This window comes from Loxodonta africana, chromosome 13 (assembly GCF_030014295.1).
Source record: "Loxodonta africana isolate mLoxAfr1 chromosome 13, mLoxAfr1.hap2, whole genome shotgun sequence".
In the NCBI taxonomy this organism is placed as follows: Eukaryota; Metazoa; Chordata; class Mammalia; order Proboscidea; family Elephantidae; genus Loxodonta; species Loxodonta africana.
In genome coordinates this window covers 50,897,452-50,920,838 of record NC_087354.1, presented here as the reverse complement: position 1 = coordinate 50,920,838, position 23,387 = coordinate 50,897,452, and the positions used below count along the sequence as shown (strand labels likewise).

General features: G+C 42.2%; 1 protein-coding gene and 1 non-coding gene across 3 annotated transcripts; both read right to left on the bottom strand.

Annotated features, from left to right (window-relative positions):
- Nucleotides 1–452: 452 nt before the first annotated feature.
- Nucleotides 453–23,311, bottom strand: SPG21 (SPG21 abhydrolase domain containing, maspardin). Of its 2 annotated transcripts, XM_003418359.4 has the most exons (9): nucleotides 23,196–23,311; nucleotides 19,078–19,164; nucleotides 15,667–15,828; nucleotides 10,029–10,109; nucleotides 7,741–7,886; nucleotides 4,225–4,333; nucleotides 3,385–3,492; nucleotides 2,267–2,407; nucleotides 453–1,156 (listed from the first exon to the last, which is right to left on the bottom strand). In XM_003418359.4, exons 2-9 carry the CDS (start codon nucleotides 19,138–19,140, stop codon nucleotides 1,040–1,042), a joined length of 927 nt encoding a protein of 308 aa, XP_003418407.1. In that variant the 5' UTR covers nucleotides 19,141–19,164; nucleotides 23,196–23,311; the 3' UTR covers nucleotides 453–1,039. The 2 variants fall into 2 exon arrangements, with proteins under 2 accessions (XP_003418407.1, XP_023414115.1); XM_023558347.2 differs by lacking the exon at nucleotides 15,667–15,828.
- On the bottom strand, nucleotides 4,509–4,643 carry LOC111752877 (small nucleolar RNA SNORA9). The gene has a single exon (XR_002787773.1). It is a non-coding gene; the product is annotated as a small nucleolar RNA SNORA9 (small nucleolar RNA).
- Nucleotides 23,312–23,387: the final 76 nt, after the last annotated feature.

The window sequence follows — 23,387 nt, the reverse complement described above, 5'->3', positions numbered from 1 at the left end:
GGACATAGTTCATTATACTATTTTTTCTACTCATTTGTGTTTAAAATTTTCCAATGAGGTAGAAAAAAATAAGGTATGCAAAGTACCTGGCACATAGATGCAGTTTAACAGATGATAACTGCTGTTATTTCACAGTGAGCAAACTATGATTTAGGGAGATTAAATAACTTGCCTAACCCCAAAAAACCAAACCCACTGCTGTTGATTCTAACTCATAGCGACCCTATAGGACAGAGTAGAACTGCCCCGTAGGGTTTCCAAGGAGCAGCTGGTGGATCTGAACTGCCGACTTTTTGGTTAGCAACCAAATGCTTCACCACTGCGCCACCAGGGCTCCACTTACCCAAAGTCACACAGAACTAGTAGAAACTACAGCACGCTTCTCAGAAAGCACAGCCCGTGTCTGTGTCTGCATAGCCTAGTCAGGCAGCTACAGTAATCACAAAAGCCACTTAATGAAATTGAATTTTTATTCGAAATGACTGTAGTGGCTCAAAAGACAACAGCTAAAACCCAAAACAATTTGCATAACTGGAAATTACAAAGAGTTGATTTGCAGGAGAGCAAATGGTGGGGTGATAGCCTTGGCACTCTGGTAACAATTATAATCAAGAAAGCGTAAAAACAACAGATGTCCTTCTAATGCGCAATCGAGATGGGCAGCATTTACAGCAAGTTACATAAAAAGAAAGAAAGAGAAAAGAAAAGGAAAACCCCCACAAAAATCCCAAAGCTCAGAAATTAACATTCACTGGAGAAGACAGTGGTGAAGACTTTTGGTAGCAAAATTCCCACAGTCCTTAAATGGGATTACTTCAAAAGGACTTCTTCAATTCAAAAGCTAGAAGAACTGAAGAGGGAACAGTCGCACTGGTTTAGAAGAACTGCCTCCTGTCACAAAGGTGACAACCAGTCCTACGTCCAAGCCACAGTGATAAGCAGAGAACTCGGCCAACCCGAACGGAGGTGGACAGGAGCACTGACGTCACCGACTGTAGGAGAACACGCTGGTTGGAGCATCCTTTCAAAAAAGCCAGTGCTACTGCTCCTCCTGGCTGATGCTAAAATTGCCTTTCTGTACCTCCAGCTCCTCGGCACTGACCATGGACGGGTCGATGGCCGCATATTTGGTTCCGTGGAACTGCAGCAAGTGTATCTGGAGAAACGCAGAGTCGTTATTTTAAACGGCTGCCTTACAGAGTGTCATGTCTACGGCCTCATAGAAAAAGCTGGTAGGAAAATGTCACCACAGTATATGAATGTTTTATACCTCTAAAATTCTGGAGTAACACACACTAACTAGAGAAAAATTAGAAAACATAGGAAAGTCAAAGAATTTTTAAAAATCACAATTTGGGACCTTTGCTCCTCACTCCTCTCCACCTTCCTACAAACTCGTCATCGTTGTTGTTCTTAGTTGCCGTGGGGTCGATTCCGACTTGTGGCAACCCCATGTGTGCACAGCAGAACTGTATTCCATAGGGTCTTCAAGGCTCTGACCTTTTAGAAGCAGATCACCAGGCCTTTCTTCCGAGGCATCTATGGGTGGTTTTGAGCTGCCAACCTTTTGGTTAGTAGTCCAGCATTTAACCATTTGCACCACCCAGAAACTCCTAAACTCTCCATAAACATCTTAAATGGCGGCGTGTACCTTTCCCCTCCGCTGTAAGGTAGCTCCTTCCTCCTTCTGCTATTATGATCAACATCTCTAGGCATCAAGTTTTTCTATGTTTAGGATCCTTTCCTTGAAATACATTTCCAGTGTATCAATAGGATCAAAACACATGACTGTTTTAGAGGCTCTTGATACTTCTTGACAAATGCCAAGGCAATCACTTCTCACTATAGAGTGTCCACTTAGGAAGAGGATGAGGAGGTATTGTTGGAGTTGTTTTTTTTTTCATGCGTTAAAATTAGATCATGAAATAGCTTCATGGGACTCAGACTGAACCCGTCTAGGTTTGGTGTTCTGCTTTGGTGGATGTCACCGTGTCCAGGAGCAAGGCCACTTTTTGCCAAATGGCTACCTCAATGTGTGGATGTGTGCCTGCTGTCCCTAGAAAAGGGACGGTGGAGAGTCGTGTGGGTGTCTCTAACACACCTGTTTGAATTTCCTACAGATGATAAATGTAAGCCACTTTTATCCAGTCAATGCTTCATTGCTACAGAGAATTAAAGTTCCCTTATTTCACCATCCAAAAAAAAAAAAAAAGCACTTTATGCTTCAAGCCATACGTGCTGCTCCAGCTTCCAGGCTGGGACTCACCTGTACATAGAGATTCACCTCTGCACTTCTGCACAGGTAGGGGAAATTGCCTCCTGTTTTAAGGTGAGCTCTCCGGGCACTGGGATACAGTTTGTACATTTCTTCTTTAGCTTCAGTTGAAAGTGCACTCTGGTCAAACACCTTTTAAAAAAACACAGGCTGAAACTTACCGATATTTTAATACATTCTTCTCACATTCTAGGAAGTGCCACTCCAATAAGCAGCATTCTTTTTCATGAAGAAAGAATGCCAAGTCGTGCAGGCCAAGCCATCTCCCAGTGCCAGGCCCTGGTGACTTCTAGCTCCAACATAAGATAATAGTTACAGACTCTGCTGCTAGATATCTTTTCACATTCTTTGGGAAAGAAATCCTACAGTGAGTTTCCCTTTTCCTCAAATGTAGCTGACTCCATTAACAGAATATTCACAGTGAAGAACAGCTATGGAAAATGCCAACTAACTTCAAAGAGATCACGGAAACCCTAAAGGAAATTTTACATTTTATTATTAGTTAAAAACAAACACTTAAGTTTATGCTCAAAGGAAAAAAAAAATAAAAAAATGAAAAGAGTAGAAGATAAAAGTCCCAGTCCTTTCCCCAGGGAGCCACTGTGAGCAGTTTGGAGCATAAGATTCTAGGCATTTCCAAGGCCCGTACAAATTTGTTTTACACGCACAAACGTTTTTGAAAAAAAAAGTAATTTGAAATTCTCAACAAAATAATATTAAAAAAAAAAGAAAAGACAAATTCTACACTTAAAAAAAGCGTTGATTAGTAGACTGTGGAATTGTCAATTCTCTGCCCTCACGAGGCACCTCCTGGTTGCTGCCCAGATGTGTAATAGCTAAAGTGCAGTATCTGTTGGAAATACCCTCAAATGGGTAAGGACTACCACTTCTGTATAAATCTATTTTGATTTCATTGGTGCTGCCCTGCCCAAAAAACCTAGGATGAGTCATAGCAGGTTATATGGGAATGAGGCAGCAAAGGGGCAGGGGAGGACGCAAAGGCGGCATTTGAAGAGGCACGTTAAAAATTAGAAACTAATTATAAGGAGAATACTGACATACATATTGACAAAGGTAAAGCATCTCTTTTAATTAAAAGGGAAGCTTACATCCATAATGGTCACAGGGATGTCCCGAATTTTATGAGGTTCCACATAAGAATTCTGACAATTCAGGGTAAGTCTTGAAGCCAGTTCACTCTGACCCAAACTTTCCAGCTGCAGGAAGAAACATGGGTAAAGTTTTTGAGTTAATTTTGTTTTTTCATTTACGTCAAATCCACAGACAACATTTGTGCTTGTAAAGGTGGCAACAAGTGTGGTGGGGTCACACAGGCGAACAAGGTTGGAAACATAGTGTATCTGAGGGCCATGAACTGGGCCTCTCAGGTGGCAGCATTCTCCCATTCTGGGCACATTGGTAAGGTTCTACAAACAGAACCTGAACTTCAAAGCCGTCAACCCAAACCGCCGGCTTCAATCAGGTCCCTGTGGGCAGCAGGCTAATTCCTGCAGCTCAAAGGTGCCAGATAAACACATACAGAACCTTAGAGCTCCAAGAGACCTCAGGAATCATCTAGCCCACCTGTTCTTAAACAGAGGTCTACAGATGTGGAACACAGAATTGCCCTGGGGTCGGGAGTGGGAGGCGGGGTAAAAATACAGATTTTGAGATCCCATGCCCTGGAATTCCAGTTCAGATGGTATGAAGTTGCATTTTTAGAAACGGTATTTGTAAAAGCTCCCGTAAGCAATTCTGATAAACAGCTGGTTTGGGAAGCACTAATGTAGCCAAATTCTGATCACTTGGGAGGTATTCAAGTTAATATGGAAGACTGCTTAACAAACCCCTCGAAGACATACTCAATGAAATAGCTACAGCCTCAGGAACCAAGCAGACACGAATATTGTCAGCATAAGGTGTCCCCAGCCCAGGGCCACAATCCTTACCCTGTCCACCATGAAATCAATGGCGTCAGCCATCACAGGGTCCACTGGGCCAGATGAAAAGTTTCCAAGGACTATTTTTTTTAGCATAAATGCTGGCATCAGCCAAAAGCTGTAAAAACAAAGAGCTGATAATTTACACTTCCGAGACTAGTGCACATAAATGGCAAATATCCGTTCAACACCGAAGCCTTGTATTAGCTAGGTCCTTAAGATCTTGAGAGAAAAGGACGTGGTCCCTTCCTTCAAAGAGCTCAGCATCTAATTAAAAAAAAATTTTTTTATTCAATGGTCTGAAGCTTCTATAACCTTGCTCTGTAGATGGTGTAGAGCAAGGCCTCAAACCGTGTCAAAACTGTTCTTGCAAGCCTGGCAGGAATGCACAGGGCCACTCCAAACCCAAGCACGCTGGAGGCTTACACACTTTTCCAAGCTCCTAAAGAATTAGGATGTAATATGATTAAACTTTTATTTGAGGATGTGGAATAAATTATAAGCAACATTTCAAACTACTTTTACCAAGGCAGCCATTCTGACGATTCTAAGGCTTTCCTTTTTAAATTAGCCTATTCCCAGGGGTTAAGCTATTTCCTTTGGAAAACTGAGCACTGAAGAGAAATAGTCCTTCCTTCAGGCTGATATCACCTTTTTTCTTTTTAAGTTTTAAAATATGCACTTAATAGATGTTAGTGTAACTACCTTTTTATATACCTTTTTCCTCTCTTTTATATAATTTATTTTTGTTGTTGTTGAGAAGACACACAGCAGAACTACACCAATTCGACCGTTTCTCCATGTACCATTCAGTGGCACTGATTACATTCTTCGAGTTGTGCAACCATTCTCACCTCCTTTTCAGTGGTTCCGCCTCCATTAACATAAACTCAATGCCCACTAAGTTTCCTATCTATTCTTTGGAGTTGCTGCTGTCAATTTGATTCCATATACCTAGATATTAAATATCACCTTTTGATTAACTGATATTTCAAAAGAGACTTCAAAATAGTACAAGAGAGCTACTGCATCTCCCAAAGTTTGCTACTATTAGATTCAGTTGGACCAATACAAGACAATTTGATCTTTATGGATTTCCATATATGATCTTTAGTTGATATTTATTCTATTAATTTCAAATGTTGAGAGCCATCATGGAGGAGAAGCAAAATTTCTCTAAATCTATGCTGAAAATTACTTATACAATGGTACAGATTGACAGTACAAAAACAGAAACAAAACCTGTTGCCATCGAATTGATTCCTATTCATAATGATCTATAGGACAGAGTAGAACTGCCCCAGAAAGTTTCCAAGGTTGTAATCTTTACAGAAGTTGACTGCCACATCTTTCTCCGTTGCAGCGGCTGGTGGGTTTGAACCACCAACCTTTTGGTTAGCAGCCAAATGCTTAACCATTGCACTACCAGGGCTCCTTAGACTGATAATACCCAAACTCGTTGCTGTCGAGTTGATTCTGACTCATAGCGACCCTATAGAACACAGTAGAACTGCCCCACAGAGTTTCCAAGGAGCGCCTAGTGGATTCAAACTGCCAACCTTTTGGTTAGCAGCTGTAGCTCTTAACCACTATACCACCAGGGTTTCCAGACTGACAATAGCTTGGCTTAATTAGTACAGAATCTCTGCTTTGAGCACTGTGCTCTTTTAAAGAATTACCTATATGGGATAAAAGTGACAACAGCAACTCGAAAGGTTAGATAGGAAACTTAGGGGGCAGGGAGTTTATGTTAATGGAGGAGGAATAATTTGGAAAAGAAGGGTGAGCATCGGTGTACAACTTGAAGAATGTAATCAACGCCACTGAATTGTACGTGTAGAAATTGTTGAACTGGTGTATGTTCTGCTGTATATATTCTCTACAACAAAAATAAATTATTAAAACAAAAAACAAAAAAAGTGTAGGGCATCTTCTGATATATGTTCTTAGTGGACAGCCTTGCTGGAAGCTGGGCCTCTCTGCAAGGACCAGTCCTCGACCTTCCAGTTAACCTTCTAAGTTCTCACCTGCCCCCACCGCCTTCTCATTTTTGAAAGGCCGTGATTCCTCAGTTGGCACTGGGAGGGAAGACCAGGGCTTTGCTGGAAGCTCTAGCCTCAGGGTGTAGCATACGGTAAGCACTAAGACAATGAATACAAAGTAGCTGATATGCAAGAGCGCAAAGTGGGGGGAGACCTAGTATTCTGACAACCAAAACGATAACAATAAAAATCACTAAAAATAATCAATAAGCTCTAAGTGCTCATCTGGACATGATGTTTTTGTAGCTGAAGTGGACAAGAAATGGCTGTGTGGATGCTGAGTGATAAACTTCTGAGATAACATCGAAGATGTTCTAAAGATATCAGAGTACAAACTAAACTCTATCGTGAAAACCATGAAAACAACGTTTACCTATAAGATTATCTGAAAATCATACTGATCACCAAAATGGGCTTTTTTTTTTAGGGTAGAGTCTACCCTTGCCAGCAATGAATATATTATTCATTAAACCAGCTTTAAGGTACCATAGATACCTATCAAACTAACTGAAATGAATGAATCTATGGGATGGCTCCAAGGAAACGGGTACCCCACTGGATGCACCACAAGCATTTCCACCTTTCTGAAGAGCAGGCTGATAACAAGGGCTGTTGAGGGGCAAAACACCTGCTGGCTGAATGCTCCGGTCTTTCCATTTTGGGAACATATCTCAAAGAAATACCCCAGAAAGAGAGGAAAAAAGGTAATTTGTACAAAGATAATTACAGTAGAACAAGGTGAAAAAACTGGGAAAAGCCAAATGACTAATGTAACTGTCAGTCAATACATAAAAAGCTAACGGAATGCAATATCAGTTGTAAATGCACTAAGGAGAAACTGTAAACGCATATGAATGTCTTCACCAAGATAGACATTCTGATATTATGCAAGAATAAAAAATAACTTAGAGTAATGGAAATAGTTTAGAGTTCATCCAATACTTTTTAAATTAAAAAAAAAAAATTGTTCCCAATTTTAAAAGCCAGGGACATTTCAGAATACAGAAATAGATACAGCCCTTTCCTCACTTGCTGTTGCTGTTAGCCGCCATCGTGTCAGGGCCCAGCTCATGGCGACCCACTGCACAACAGAATGAAATGCTGCCCAATCCTGCGCCATCGCCACGATTGGTTATGGATAAGACCACCGTGATCCATAGGGTTTTCCGCGGCTGGTTTTTGGAAGTAGATCACCAGGCCTTTTCCCCTAGCCCATCTTAGCCTGGAAGCTCTGCTGAAACCTATTCAGCATCATAGCAACATAAAAGTCTCCACTATCAGATGGTGGCAGCTACACGTGAGATGCCTTGGCCGGGAATTGAACCTGGGTTTCCTGCATGGAAGGCAAAAATTCTACCACTGAGCCACCACTGACCCCATCCTTTCCTCCCTCCAAACCAAACAAACTCCAAAAATTCAACATTTTTCCAAATTCTAATGAACAAAAATAATGAAAACTTTGGCAGAATGTTTACTTTCTTACCTGTTTGCGGTCCACGTTTGGTTAAAGATGGAGGTGTCACTGAAGGAATTACAGAGGATGAGGGAGTGGACTCTGGGAGACTTGTGAGTGTACTCGGCAAACTTCTGGGCCAAAAAGCCTCCCAAAGAAGCCCCAAAAAGGTGAACCTAATTATAAACAAACACAAGGTGGATCCTAAAACATTGGTCAATCCTGAACATGAATATTGAAAAAAAAAAATTTAATTGTTGCCAACCACAGAATACGTCATCACTAGCCAACAGACTGAAATATCTGTTAACAGTTAGAAATTAGGAAATACTACATTTAAATGCAATTTATACACCCTGTCAAGAAAACACAACTGTACATCCAGATTATACAAGTGAAAAAAAACATTATTTGCAAATTGCTTTATAGAAAATGACTGGCACTAGTTTTTTTTTTTTTTTTTTTTATAGAAAATGACACCACTTAGTAGTTTATTTAAGAAAACTTGTTGTTCTTCGATGCCGTCAGGTCGGTTCTGACTCACAGCGACCCCTATGTACAACAGAATGAAACACTGCCTGGTCCTGTGCCATCCTCACAAGCGTTGCTATGTTTGAGCCCATTGTTCCAGCCACTGTGTCAGTCCATCTTGTTGAAGGTCTTCCTCTTTTCACTGACTCTCTACCAAGCATGACATCCTTCTCCAGGGACTGGTCCCTTCTGATAACATGTCCAAAGTATACGAGATGAAGTCTCACTACCCTTGGTTCTAAGGAGCATTCTGGCTGTACTTCTTCCAAGACAGATTTGTTCTTCTGACAGTCCATGGTATATACGATATTCTTTGCCAACAACACAATTCAAAGGCATCAACTCTTCTTTGGCCTTCCTTAGTCACTGTCCAGCTTTTGCATGCTTATCAGGTGGCTGAAAACACCATGGCTTGGGTCAAGCACACTTCAGTCCTCAAAGTGACATCTTTGCTTTTGAACACTTTAAAGAGGTCTTTTGCAGCAGATCTACCCAACGCAATGTGTCGTTTGATTTCTTGACTGTTGCTTCAATGGGTGTTGATTATAAAATGAAATTCTTGACAACTTCAATCTTTTCTCCATTTATCATGATGTAGCTTATTGGTCCAGTTGTGAGGACTTTTTTTTATATGTTGAGGTGTAATCCATACTGAAGGCTGTGGTCTTTCCTCTTCATCAGTAAGTGCTTCAAGTTCTCTTCACTTTCAGCAAGCAAGGTTGTATCATCTGCATATTACAAGTTGCTAATAAGTCTTCCTCTAATCCTGATGCCTCATTCTTCTTCATATAGTCCATTTTCTCAGATTATTTGCTCAGCATACAGACTGAATAAGTATGGTGAAAGGATACCCTGGCACACACTTTTCTGATTATAAACCACACAGTATCCGCTTGTTCTTTTCAAATGATTGCCTTGGTCTAGGTGCAGGTTCTGCATGAGCACAATTAAGTGGTCTGGAATTCCCATTCTTTGCATTGTTATCCATAATTCGTTATGATCCACACAATCGAACGCTTCTGCATAGTCAATAAAACACAGGTAAACGTTTTTCTGGTATTCTCTGCTTCAGTAAAGATCCATCTGACATCAGCAATATCCCTTGTTCTTCATCCTCTTCTGAAAACTATCGTCCAGTATTTCCGCTCCTAGGTATATGCTTAAGAGAAATGAAAACATATGTCCACACAAAAACTTGTACACAAACGTTCATAGCAGTGTTTTTCATAGAAGCCAAAAAGTGGAAACAACTCAAATGTCCATAACTGATGCATGAAGAAACAAAATGTGATATTTCCATACAATGGATTATTACTCAGCCATAAAAAGGAATGAAGTAATGATACAGGCTACCATATGGAAGGACCTTGAAGATATTACGCTAAGTAGAATAAGTCAGTCACAAAAGATCACGTAGGATTTCATATAAATGGAAGAAAGAATGTATGCTTCCATTTATATAAAATGTCCAGAATAGGCAAATCTGTAGAAACAGAAAGTAGATTAGTGGTTGCCTAGGGCTGGGAGGTGTTGGGGAGAAAAGGTGAGCGACTGCTAGTGGGTACAGGGTTTCTTTCTGGGATGATGAAAATGTCTTAAAGTTGATTACGGTGATAGTTTCACAACCTTGTGAATATATGAAAAACCACTGAATTGTACACTTTAAAGGATATATTGTATGTGGACTATATTTCAATAAAGCTGTTTTGACAAAAAGAAAGCACCAGGCTTCACAATGTAAATGTTGCATCAGGATCACAGTAAATAGTTAGCTTCTGGGTACTCACTTTATCCAACTGTAGATGGTCTAGAAGTTTTCTGAATCCATCACAGAATTCAAGATGGTCCCAATAAACTGGATACTGTAACTGCAATCATAACGATATTTTGTTATCTCTTTTTAAAACCATAAAGGTAAAATGCAACTGTATATAGATCTCAAAAATTCAGGACTCATGTAACAAACAGCATTTCTCATTTGCTCAAGCTCTGCTCCTTATTCAGAATATATGAAAATAAGCTCTCACCTTCTCTTAAACTTCATAATTCATTTTACCTAACAGACCAATTAAAAAAAAAAGAATAGCTATGTAAACACTCTCTACTGGTAGTACACGAATGACAATTTCAGTTCACATCAACTTCCTTTCCAAACAGTTGAGACACTCTGAGGTTCATGGGTGTTTACAGCAAAACTCATCCCAGTTAAGAAAATACTCTTTTTCCTTAAATCTAATTTCATTCTAAATTATCCTCCGGAGAACTGGGGGGTGGGGGTGGGGGGGTCTGTCCTAAGAAGAACTCCCTCTCCTTTTGGTCGCATCTCTTTAGGGAGTGTTCAGTAAAACTGTTCCACGTCTTTTAATTGACTTAGTCATTCTATCTGATTTCTTCTACTTTTATTCGTGACAAAAAAGTGTGGTGCCTGACCCTAAGTAGCCCATCAATGTTGGCGATGATGAGGAAAAAGAAGTACAAGTTACCAACTCATTTCCAGGGGACTCAGGCTTGTCACTTAAGAATTCCCCTCTCTTTAGACAAAACAGGCTTGTTGTTTTAAGCATTTAGATTCATTTTGTCTTTGACAAATCATCAGAATAGATACCATCATGTAAATCATGAGCTAACTTTAGATCTGATATATGTTACTCCTACTATTAAGATTTCCTCTTTGGATAAGATTTCCACCATTCTGAGACACTCTTTCTAACAGAAAATTTGAGAATATGAGTCAGATGATAACATAAAAGAAAAGGGATATTTTGATGAAGACTTTAAAAATAGCTGTGCCTTACACAGATAATAAAATTGTATAGAACTTAAGACATACAAATAAAGCTGGAAAAATCTGAACCAATGGATCGTATTAATGTCAGTATCCTGGGTTGTGATATTGTACAGTAAAACATGCGAGAACTGTAACCTGCATAAGGTGGTTACCTGTCATGGAAGGAAAACTCAAATATTTTCCACTAATAGAGGGAAAAAAGGTAAGACCACACCTTGTCAAAGGCCAAAAACTTGAAAAACAAGGCAGTCCCGTCGAGTTTCAACTTTCCCAGGTTTCACCGTACAGGCAGTCCCTGAGTTATGAAAGTCCAACTTAGGGACAACTCATACTTGCCCTTTAATGTTGTGTAACTTTGCCCTCACTTTGAAAGACTGAACCAACCCCTAAACCAAGAAAACCAAACCCAGTGCCATCGAATCAATTCTGACTCATAGCGACCCTACAGGACAGAGTAGAACTGCCCCACAGGGTTTCCAAGGAGTACCTGGTGGATTTGAACTGCTGACCTTTTGGTTAGCAGCTGTAGCACTTAACCACTATGCCACCAGGGTTTCTGAACCAACCCCTACTAGTAGCAAATTCTTCATCATAATCACCTTCACTTGCTGTATGCGCAGCTTTTAAATCATTGAAAAGGCTTCGAGCCTTTTCTTGCATTAACCCCCTCCCACTGCCGTTGAGCTGATGCCAACTCATAGTGACCCCATAGGTCTTCCAAGGCTGTGAATCTCTACAGAAGCAGACTGCCACATCTTTCTCCCACGGAGCAGCTCGTGGTTCCGAACTGCTGACCTCTTGGTTAGCAGTCGACTGCTTTAACCACGGAGCACCAGAGCTCCTTTCTTCCACTAAAGTACATGTAAAGCTAAATAAGAACTATATGCACCCCTTCCGGCTTACCTACAAATTTGACTTACAGACACAGTTAGGAACAGTTCTTGTTTGTAACCTGGGGATGAGTCAATTCTGACTCATAGCAACCCTACAGGACAGAGTAGAACTGCCCCATAGGGTTTCCAAGGCTGTATATCTTCAGGAAGCAGACTGCCACATCTTTCTCCTGGGGAGTGCTGGTGGGTTCAAACTGCCAGCCTTTTGGTTAGCACCCAAGCAGTTTAACCACTGTGCCACCAGAGCTCCTTCACTGTATTATAAAAACCAAAAAACCAAACCCGTTGCCATCAAGTTGATTCCAACTCATAGCAATCCTACAGAACTGCCCCACAGGGTTTCCAAGGAGGACTTGGTGGATTCAAATTGCCAACCTTTTGCTTGGCAGCCTGAGCTCTTAACCACTGCACCACCAGGGCTCACTGTACTATACCAAAAAGAAACCAAACCCACTACCACTGATTTGATTCCAACTCACAGGGACCCTACAGGACAGAGGAGAACTGCCCCATAGGGTTTCCAAAGAGCAGCTGGTGGATTTAACTGCCAACCTTTTGGTTAGCAGCCTGAGCTCTTAACCACTGGGCCACCAGGGCTTACTGTACTATAGTTCTGCAAAATGTTAGTACTGCAGGAATCTGTTAAGTGTACAAGGGACTTCTCTGTATTACTTCTTATAACTGCATGTGAATCTACAATTATCTCGATAAAAATTTAAATTAAAAAAAAAAAAGACCCATTCATCTTAACTGCTAGATACTAACAATTATCTGAATGTCTAAAAAATGTTTCCTTATAGGGTCAAGCAGTCTCATCAACTGTTAAGGACAAAGTAATTTCGAAGATACTGTTGCCTTTTCTTGATTCATTATCAAGCTGATGAAATAGGGAAAGCCCACAGCAAGAAAATTAATGGCAAAGAAGAAATACCTGGCTAGAAGGTAAGGCTGATGTGATCTGCTGATGTGCAGTGATAAACACACTGCAGTACTGTCAGTCAGCACAGTGCTCTCAAGTGAGACAGACAGACTCCTGGGGGCTGTTTGGATTCCCTCTCCTGGCAAATCAACATGGCCACCAAAAAAGATACTGTCATGGATCTTAGGCTGCAGAGGGCTAGGATGGGGTGGAACCCACCCTGTTCTCCTGGGGTACTTACTGTACTTGAAGAGCCATGACTGACAACCTAGACAAAAGGGAAGCTGATGTTTCAGAGACTCAAATATGTCACATGAGGCGAGGGGGATGGTGAAAACGCCAGAGATATTCAGCCAGAGAAGAAAAGGGTCGAGAAGGTAGCAGGTAGTGTTGGTGACAACTGTTTTTTCAAGTAAGTAAAAGGCCGTCAGGACGAAGAGGAATTGGATTTGTTTTGTGTGACCCCAGTTGGTGGTAACTCCAGCAGAATTTTTGGTTACCTCCCGAGAGCAGAGAGATCTGACCCACATTTCTCTCCTTTAGACAGTAAATTAAATACGTAACAGCAGTACTCCCACCAGGAGTACCATTTACATTTTAACATTCCTGGTCTGAGAAACAACTGCCAGCTCCAAAGCACTAAAGAAGGGTCTCTCTTCTTCCTGGAAGTTAGGAGACCAACCTTGATTGTTTACACAGATGAGGCAAGCCAAAAAAAAAAAAAAAAAAAAAAATCAGTCACAAGCAACAGTGCCCTCCCCATCCACATCTATCTCTCACAAAAGGAGATTCAAGAATGATTAGTGGAACAACCTAGGTGCCCATCAACAGATGAATGGATGAGCAAATTATGGTACATACACACAATGGAATACTATGCAATGACAAAGAACAATGATGAATCTATAACACACCTCACAACATGGATGAATCTGGAGGGCATTATGCTGAGAGCAATAAGTCAGTCACAAAAGGAGAGATATTGTATGACTCCACTATTATAAAAACTCAAGAAAAGGTTTACACACAGAAAGAAATAATCTTTGATGGTTAGAGGGAGGGGACGGATGGGGAAGGGAAACCACTAACTAGATAGTAGACAAGTGTTAACTTTCGTGAAAGGAAAGACAACACATAATATAGGGAAAGTCAGCACAATTTGACCAAGGCAAAGCCACAGAAGCTTCCTAGACACATCCAAACACCTTGAGGGTCTGAGTTACCTGGGCTGAGGGCTGGGGACCATGGTCTTAGGAGGCATCTAGGTCAATTAGCATAACATAGTTCATAAAGAAAATGTTCTACATTCTACTTTGGTGAGTAGCATCTGGGTTCTTAAAAGCTCGCGAGCAGCCATCTAAAATACATCTACTGGTCCCATCACATCTGGGGCAAAGGAGAATAAAGAAAACCAAAGACGCAAGAAAAATATCAGTCCGGAGGACTAATGGACCACCCACATGAACCACAGCCTCCACCAGCTGGAGCCCAGAAGAAATAGATGGTGCCTGGCTACCACCACTGACTGCTCTGACAGGGATCACAACAGAGGTTCCAGACAGAGTTGGAGAAAAATGTAGAACAAAAATTCGAATTCACACACAAAAAAAAAAAGACTTACTGGTCTGACAGAGACTGGAGGGAGCACCGAAACTATGGCCCCTGGACACCCTGCTAACTCAGAACTGAAGCCACTCTGGAAGTCTACTTTTTAGCCAAAGATTAGGCAGGCCTATAAAACAAACAATAACACACCTGATATAGGAACAGGCTTCTTAGTTCAATCAAGTATAGGAGACTTAATGGGCAACATCTGCCCAAAAGCAAAGATGAGAAGGCAGGAAGGGACAGGAAACCTAGACAAATGGACACGGGAAACCTGGGGTGAAAAGGGAAAGGGGGAGAGTGCTGACACACTGTGGGGATTGCCACCGATGTCGCAAAACAATTTGTGTATAAATTTTTGAATGAGAAACTAATTTGCACTGTAAACTTTCACCTAAAACACAATTAAAAAAAAAAAAAAAAGATCAGTGGAGAGCTAGCTTTAGACCAAACTCTGCTATAAAATATTAGAAACAAAAAGTTTCTTAACCAAATTGTAAGGATATAAGCTAATTAATGAACCTCATCTCAAATGTCAACAGTTTAAATTAAAGGAAGCTTTCAGCCGCCTGTATGTTAGAAGCTCCCTCTGTTGTCTAACATTCCGCAGTCAGCTCCCCGGGAAGCAGTGGTGTAATGAAGTGAGGAGCGGAAATGCAGACCAGAGACTAAGACTGAGTTCAGCTCCTCCTGCCACCACTTTCTGGCTGGGTGACCCATGGTGATCACTAAAATTACCTGGACCCCAGTTTCCTAATCTATAAACAGGACAATACTTCCTACTATTCAGGGCTGTGAGAAGAATTACAGGGAAAATGCACAGAGAAGCTGGGCGTAGAGCAGGCGTCCAATAAACGTCTGTTCCCCTTGAGTGTCTGTGTACCCACACCACCATCCTTCAGAAAGTTTCATTTCAAAATGGAACAACTGGAATGGAAATAGTGAGGGTGTTCACACACTGTGACGAATGTAACCAATGTCACCTAACAATTTGTGTGGAGATTATTGAATGGGAACCTCAACTACTATGTAAACCTTCACCAAAAACACAGTATTATTAAAAAAAAAAAAAAAAAAGATTTCATTTCACATTTCACAATATGAAAACAATATCCTACCTCAATAAAGGTCATGCCCATTACTACAGCTGATCAGAAACAGAAGCACAAAAAAACACATTGCCTGGACCTGAATTTTAATGTCAAATCAATAATACTTACAGCTATAACCCGGTAACCCCATCCAGTCAAAGCCAAAATCTGCCGGAAAAATACATCTGCAGTCCCACTCACGGGGGGCAGAAATATGAGAGGGCACCTGATACTTCTGGGGCCTGCATCATACAGTGACCATATCTTACTGTCGTCATCATCTACGATAATCTGGGGGGAAAGTTGTGAGGAAACAAACATGAAAATCTCACGCATTGGGCTTTTCTATTATTTTATGCTATAATTTCACAGACAATTTTAATGCCACTGTCTTGCTTGTTACAAAACCAGATACCATGTTAGCATGCACGTCAACTGCTTTGCTCTCCTTTTCCTTCTTCAGTGTTGACATATCAGACAGAACTGCTTTATAGCTTCCCAAAACCAAAATCAAACCCATTGCCATCGAGTCTATTCTGACTCATAGTGACCTTACAGGACAGAGCAGAACTGCCCCATAGGGTTTCCAAGGAGCACCTGGTGTATGTGAACTTCTGACCTTTCGGTTAGCAGCCGTAGCACGTAACCACTGTACCACCAGGCTCCAGATCTTCTTAAGAGCTGCTTTTTCTACTTGCTTTTTAACATTCCTTTCCATCCACGGTAATACGATGAAATCTATTTTGTTTACCATCAAAAGGAAACTCTGTGTATGGCATCTTATTTCTTCCCCATACTTCTGGCTGTGTGTGTTGTGTACGTGTGTGTTGTGTGTGTGTGTGTGTACAGAGGGAGAGTCATCTATAGTCACCCTGCAATGTGTGAGTGTGTGTTTGTGTGTGTACAGAGGGAGAGTCACCTGTGGTCACTCTGCAATGTGTGTGTGTGTGTGTGTGCGTGTGTGTACAGAGGGAGAGACATCTGTGGTCATTGTGCAATGTGGCCCAGAGGACAGGCTGGAATCAGCATGGTATGAACAGGGGAGGTAACAAGACAAGGCTCCAGGCTCTAGAAATAAACTGGGTAAAGGTGGCCCAAGCTCAGAAGATGCTTCTGGAACCTGACCTTGACCAAGCCTCCTGGGGGAGACTTCCGCTATAGAGGAGGGATGAGACAGGTGTAGGTGTAACTGTCCCAGGAGAAGGCTTCAAACCACTCAGTCGGGGGTGGGAGTGTGGGCACAGGGAGAAACTGGCTTTTTTGGGAAAAGTGGGGGGAGGTCACCAGGAACTTTTTTGATTTAGTGGTTCTTGACTGGCAGGGGAAAAAGATGAGCATTAAATGAGCTGAGGCAAGTCAAGTGCTCAGCACAGAGCTTGGCCCCGAGATGAAGTGTTGAGTAAGTGCTAGCTGATATTATTATTTGCTGCATGATAGTATATTTTTTGTTTTCTTTGGCTGTCTTTTGGTGGTATTTGAAAAAGTACAATAACTGCTTGAACATTTGCCAGTGCAAATCAATATGTATCCTACTTTTCTGTTAAAAAAATTCAAGGCTTCCAGATTCCTTTTTTCTGAGAGCTCCTAGTGGCAGTCCTGCGGACTCTGTGGTGTCACTGGCGTCACCAGAGGCAGACAAATGAGGCAAAGTCCAGAAGAGCCTAACAATTCCCTTTTGGACTTCCCCAGGCCAGGAATGTGACAACAATATCTCACACTCACGCTTCTGCCTTCTGTGTTTTGCTACACACATTCTGGCTTTTCATGGTTTTTTTTTGCTCTGATGGCAGTAAAAAAATCTCTTAGTGGCTTTCAATACTGTGTTACTCTTGTAATTACTCTTACAATTAATCTAATCCAAGGTGCACAAATCTTTAAAATTTTCTAGGAAATTATTGCAACATCCCAATTTGGAAGCAAAGTAACCAGAACAGCATGCTCTGAATATCAGCCATAAACTATTTGCTTTCCACTTCAGCTTTCTCGAAGTTCCGCGCGTGGCAATTCCGTCAGAACTCCTTTAGAAGACATTGATAACACCTGTTTCATATTTTAGAATCTAGTACCACAAATTTTCAAGCAAACTTATAATGACTGACCACTAGAGAAAATTACAGTAATGAAATTATTTCCTGGAACTACATGTAAGAACATTTAGCCAGCTTGGGTTGTTCGGGGTCTTGTGATCAGCTTGCTGATAGCGTGAATCCGTGAAGAGGAGTCACTTGTGGGGATGGGACAGTGTAGAAGAACCTAAGGCGTCCACTCCCCTTTCAGCACAGGTAGTGGTCAACACGCCTTTGGTAAGCACGCCAAGGGTATCTGGCTTTGACACCAGGTTAACCTGACTTCAAATCTGGACTCCACAAGGCCTTAGATTTTTTAAGCATAAAAGCAGGATACGCATTGATTTGCTCTGGCAAATGTGCAGGCAGTTAATGTACGTTTTCAAATACCAACAAAAGGCAGCAAGGAAAACAAAACTTAAACACATTAATTCATCTTTAGGAATCTCCAGGTTTCCTTTTTCTGTGAAGTGAGCTCACCACTACATACCTTGTTAAGCTGTTGCAAAAATCAAATGGGCTATCTGGGCAGTTCCTACAACAGTGCCAGGCATATAGGAGGTATTCTGCCATACTTGCCAAAATGGAAAGTAACTTTGTGATTAATGCAAACTTGCATTTACTTCCACAGCTGTCTATCCTGACAAAATAACCATAACAGAGACATAAAGGATCTTAAGATCATTAAAAAAAAAATCACTGCCGTTGAGTCGATTTGACTCATAGCGACCCTAAAGGACAGAGTGGAACTGCCCCATAGGGTTTCCAAGGGGCGCCTGGTGGATTTGAACTGCCAACCTTCTGGTTAACAGCCATAGCGCTTAACCACTACACCACCAGGGTTTCCCTTAAGATTATAGTAGTCTAATATTTCTGCAAGGGAATCCGCCAAGATTTTACCCAGTGGCTTAAACAGCCTTTGTCTAGTGTGATCCCGTAACACTTCGGATTAATTTGGGTCTCAGAGTCAGGCGATAAACTTTAAAACAAGTATTCAGGGTTTTTGGACAGCCCAGGCAAGTAAGGCTTCTAGACAATGACGATGGCAGAGTGAGACTGTCATTGCAAATAGGGGATGTGTAATGTAACCCACGTAAATCTTAAATCCGAGGAATAGAAAAGTGCTTTATAACAGACTCTGACTGCACTTACTATACAGTTGCTGTTGCTGTAAGCTTTCCACTAAACTACACAGAGCAGCACACATACAGCTGCTGGCTTGAATATGTAAAAGCAATTATAAAATAATGAGCATAGTTATACCTTCTCATAGTTTTGAATGAAGTCTCGAAAGCTGACTGCACTTGACAGGGCCGGAGCGGGGGTAGCGGGGAGCCTCACACTCTGCAGCCTAGGGTCCTGATACTGGGCAACAGCCTTCCCTCTCAAACACTACTAAGGCATAACGCCTAAAGCACACACCAAAAACAACACAAGATTTTGCAAACAAGAGGTGCGGTAAAACCAGACATACCTTTTTGAGAGGAACTGTACTTCTAAACCAGTTATAATCAGGGGAGGCTTTAATTTCTCCCATGATTAGCTGAAATGGAGGTTAATCCTGAAATAAAAGCACAAGGCATTTCATGTCAACAATTCCTGTTTACATCAGAACTAAGTGCACAGTCTGGACTAGCTGTACCAACAACAGTTTTAAGAGTAAAACTGAGGAAATGGCTTATTTTACCTTGTCAGTACACACTTAAACTACAAAAAACAACTGGGTGAAATTCTATAATCTTAAGAGCTGAAAGAGCCCTTAGAGAGCAGTATTCTAACCCCTCTAATTCCTCCAGCAGAGGAATCTGGTCTGGAAAACATAAGTGACTTACCCGAGATCACGTGGCTATGGCAGAGCTAGGCCCAGGCCCAGGCCAGTCTTTCCCCGACATCACACTGCCTGTCCTAGTTAAATGGTTCAGAACTGCAGTACCATCACCCACCTCTGAAAATATTTTAAGAATCATTTTTAATAAAGACGTTTGTTCCTCTCTGACAGAATCATGGGGAACAGTCCACTCTTGAGAAAGGCGATGTAAGCTTGCTTCCTCAGAAGTTCACAATATGCTGTGAACCTACCTCTGGTGGGACATAACCTCGCAGGTAGTTCTTAATGCAAAATGAAGGAAAACCTCTGTTCATACTGATGCAGTTAGATGTTATATAATATTCTCTGAAAGATCTATGATAAGATACCAGCATAGACTGGCAGCACTATACCTAACAACAAAATGAAACATCTGCTTTTATACAAAAAACTGCGGTCTTTTGTTGTGAGGTTAGTGATTTCTGGTTCTTCTAGCTCTGGAACCCTGGATAAATCACTGGCCGTCTTTGGGCTTGTTTTCTCATCTATGACTTGCTCACTACATACCCTCAAAGCCTAGAACAGTGAGTGCCTGGCACATGGCGAGCATTATTTACTGACTAAGTGAATATGTCCTAAGGCAACTGAATTAGGCAATACTAGAGCCCTTTCTAACCCTGGCAATTGTATGAGCTTGGGACGGGTTGAACACCTTCGGTTTAAAGGCTGTCCTTCTTTGCTCAGGCATCTGTTATATCATAGCAGGAACCGGAAATTATAGTTCCCTGTTGTAGAGTCTTATTGATAAATGAGGAACTTCCACCCTAGTCATCTGTTTGGAAGGATTCAAATACTTGCTTTGCACCCTGCTCTCTGCCCCAGGGCAAGCCTGGATTTCCTGGTAGGGCTAAGACAAGTTCGAGACTCTAGGATTTTATTCCTGGCTGACGCTGAACTGTCGTTTTAGACGGAGTCCTCTGGACTGGCAAGGAGTGAGGGGTTCTAAATCCAGTGGCGCTCTTCCTCCTTAGCCCTTCAGGAACACAGGACACACAGCAGTCTCTGCTGTCACCTCTAACCTTGAGGTGTTACTAAACTAAACCCTAAAAATAAGGAGACAGTAAATCTAGACATTCCAATACTAAACTTGATTTACAACTCGGACATTGTAATAATGGTCTCTTCTCTCAAGGCTAAGACGGTAGTTTTAGAAAAACTTGTTAAAATCATAAGTTGCTTTGAAGTACCAAGAAAATCATCAGCCAGTCTTGTGCTGAAAATCAATGTGCACAGACGTGGTTATTACTCACACAGAAATAAAGAACACCATTCTCTGCATATCCATTTCATCTTCACAAATATTACCACATTGAAAAATCTAAGCCATCTGAGCTGGAGTCTCTCCCTAAGCTGATTATTACTTTTAGTTAAAAGCAACTAGCACATATAATTAATCCTGTTGTATTTTTTTACCTGGACGGATTTGAAATACTAGACATGTTACAGTAATGCATCACTAGAAACAATTACTCTATCCTATAGGAAGCAATATAAAAAACATGTTTAGCAAATAAAATCTACTTGATAGATTTATAAAAACATCTTAGCTAATTAAAGGCAGAAAGTCTGCTTCTAGATTCCCCAAATTTGAGATAAAATAAACTTCAGAGTTTTGGGATCAATTGCAACATACAAACCAAACTACTGTACAAACATGCATGTACGCATCATACACAGGCATGCAAATCCACTCAGTCACAGACTTCTTCCCCACAGCAGGCGATCAGTAGAAAGGAGTTCCTTACCAACAGTCCTCAGTCCTATTCAAAACCACCTAAGTATTATAACATTTTATAACTAACCCTGCTGGATGGAGATATAACATCCAACTGTGACTAAATTTTTATGGAGACAAGTGATTGTAACACTTGTGCTAGTTTGGCAGTACTTGAAAGGCAACAGAGATACCAAATGTTACCGCTGACCAACAGACATCTCCCTGGAAAAAATCTCACTGCAGCAAAGGCAAAGCAGCTGTGAGTGGTAGGAAAAGGAAAGTTTGTTCTCCTACCTTTTTTCCCATCCACTAAACCAACCAGTAGCTGTGGAGTCAATTCTCACTCCCGGCCATCCCATGTGTTTCAGAGTAATAATTTAATTTATTGTTCACAGTTTTGGGATCAGTTGCAATGTACAAACCTAACTACTATACTAACAGGCATGTACGCATCATACACAGGCACACAAATTCACTCAGGCACAGACCTCTTCCCCACAACAGTAAGTGGAAAAGGGTTCCTCCATAGGTTTTTCAATGGCTGTGATCTTTCAGAAGTACATCACTGGGGCTTTCTTCCAAGGCACCTCTGGGCAGATTCAAACCACCAACCTTTCTGATAGTAGCTGAGTGCTTAACTGTGTGCACTACCCAGGGGCTCCTTCATCCACTGAAGTCACAAGACGTACATTCTGAACACGGCAGAGAAGATGAACCAAGGCTGTGACCAAATTGACCAGTATTAAACAAGAACGCGCATCGTGAGCTCAATACTGATTTGATCTCTCACAATTCAGTTCTTCACAAAACACAAAAGCACCTTTTCGTGCTGGTCAGAAAAGTGCCAAATAGATTAGCCTCAATCTTGCCTAAGGAAATCTGTCCTAGGGTGTGCTGAGGACACCCAGTCCTCCCTGGCCCTTATGCTGCTGGACAACAAAACTGTCAGCCGTTGAGCCTGCCTGGAGGATCAGACACTTGTCCCTCAGGATTTCAACAGAACCAGCCAGGTTACAGGCAACAAAATGGCCTTCACAAACGTTTAAGAAGTCACATAATGAGCTTACCCAGTCAGAGACTTCCCATCTTTTACCTCAACCCATAGTTGATCTACATATGGACAGTCTGTGATTGTTATTAATACCAACAATAACAAAATAATAGTACCCAGGAGTCTCTAGGTGATGCAATCGGCTTTTTAAGGCAAGTCTCCAGACCTAGACACCAGCACATAGCTATCTTTTAAATATATTTTCAGGGAAGATTTATCCTTTTCTTCAGGAACCTATTCCATTATTTTGTAAACTTCATGGAAGAAAAAGCTGTCTGCTCAGCATCTCTTCTGTGACACGGCATCTTGTGCTCTCGGTATAAAAGTTTTTGGAAATTCGGACACAACTGTTAAATTACTCCTCAGTCTTTCGGATTTTTCTGCCAACTGGAGCTGGACCACCCCTTGTAGGTGAAAACAAAGCAGCAGCCTAAGCCCAAGCCTGTAGCTCCCCAGGAAAACAGACATCCTAGCGCTGTGACTTTCCTCACCCTCATCCACGAGCCTCATACCTGGCCTTCCTCAGCAATGACAAAGGCATTTGTGACTTTCAGGCTGAGGTGCAATCTCCGAAATAACCAGCCTCTGCCCAGAGTTCCTAAAAGTTTACCGAAAAAAATGTTCCCGGCTGAGGCTGCGTAGCCCGGCCTGGGTTTACAGGAGGATGCCCTGCCTGGGCAAGCTCCCCGAGGCGACCCACACACAATCCCCCACCCACCCTCACCCGGGCCCACCGGTTGCAGCCACATAAAGGCGGAGCCCCAGGCACAGCGACCACCCCCAGGACCCAGGCTCGGCCTCAGACACACAGACACAGACACACACGGGTTTGCAGTCACGCACACCGTCACATGGACCTGCCCACTCGGGGCCACCCGTACAGCCACACCGACCGAAGCAGCCGCGCACCCTACACACGCCCCCAGCCCGCTTCCCACGGCCTCGCCCACCCCTCACCTGCCGTGGTCAGCCCACGGCCCTTCCCCTTCAGGCCCGGCTCGGGCCGGGGAGGCGGCTGGCCGGGGAGTCGGGGGTCCGGGCCCGGCACGAGCGCTCAGGACCCGCAGGGCGGACGGCCGCAGGGGCGCGCTGCAGGGCCGGCCTCCGAGGGGCGGGGCGCGCAGCCGAGCGAGCCTGGGCCACCGCCTC

Coding starts and splice junctions, on each gene's coding strand:
- SPG21 (XM_003418359.4), bottom strand. CDS start 19,140: ATGGGAGAAATTAAAGCCTCCCCTGATTATAACTGGTTTAGAAGTACA. Junction 10,110..15,666: donor GGGGTTACCGGGTTATAGCT/GTAAGTATTATT, acceptor TTATGATTGCAG/TTACAGTATCCAGTTTATTG. Junction 7,887..10,028: donor ACCATCTACAGTTGGATAAA/GTGAGTACCCAG, acceptor GTTTATAATTAG/GTTCACCTTTTTGGGGCTTC.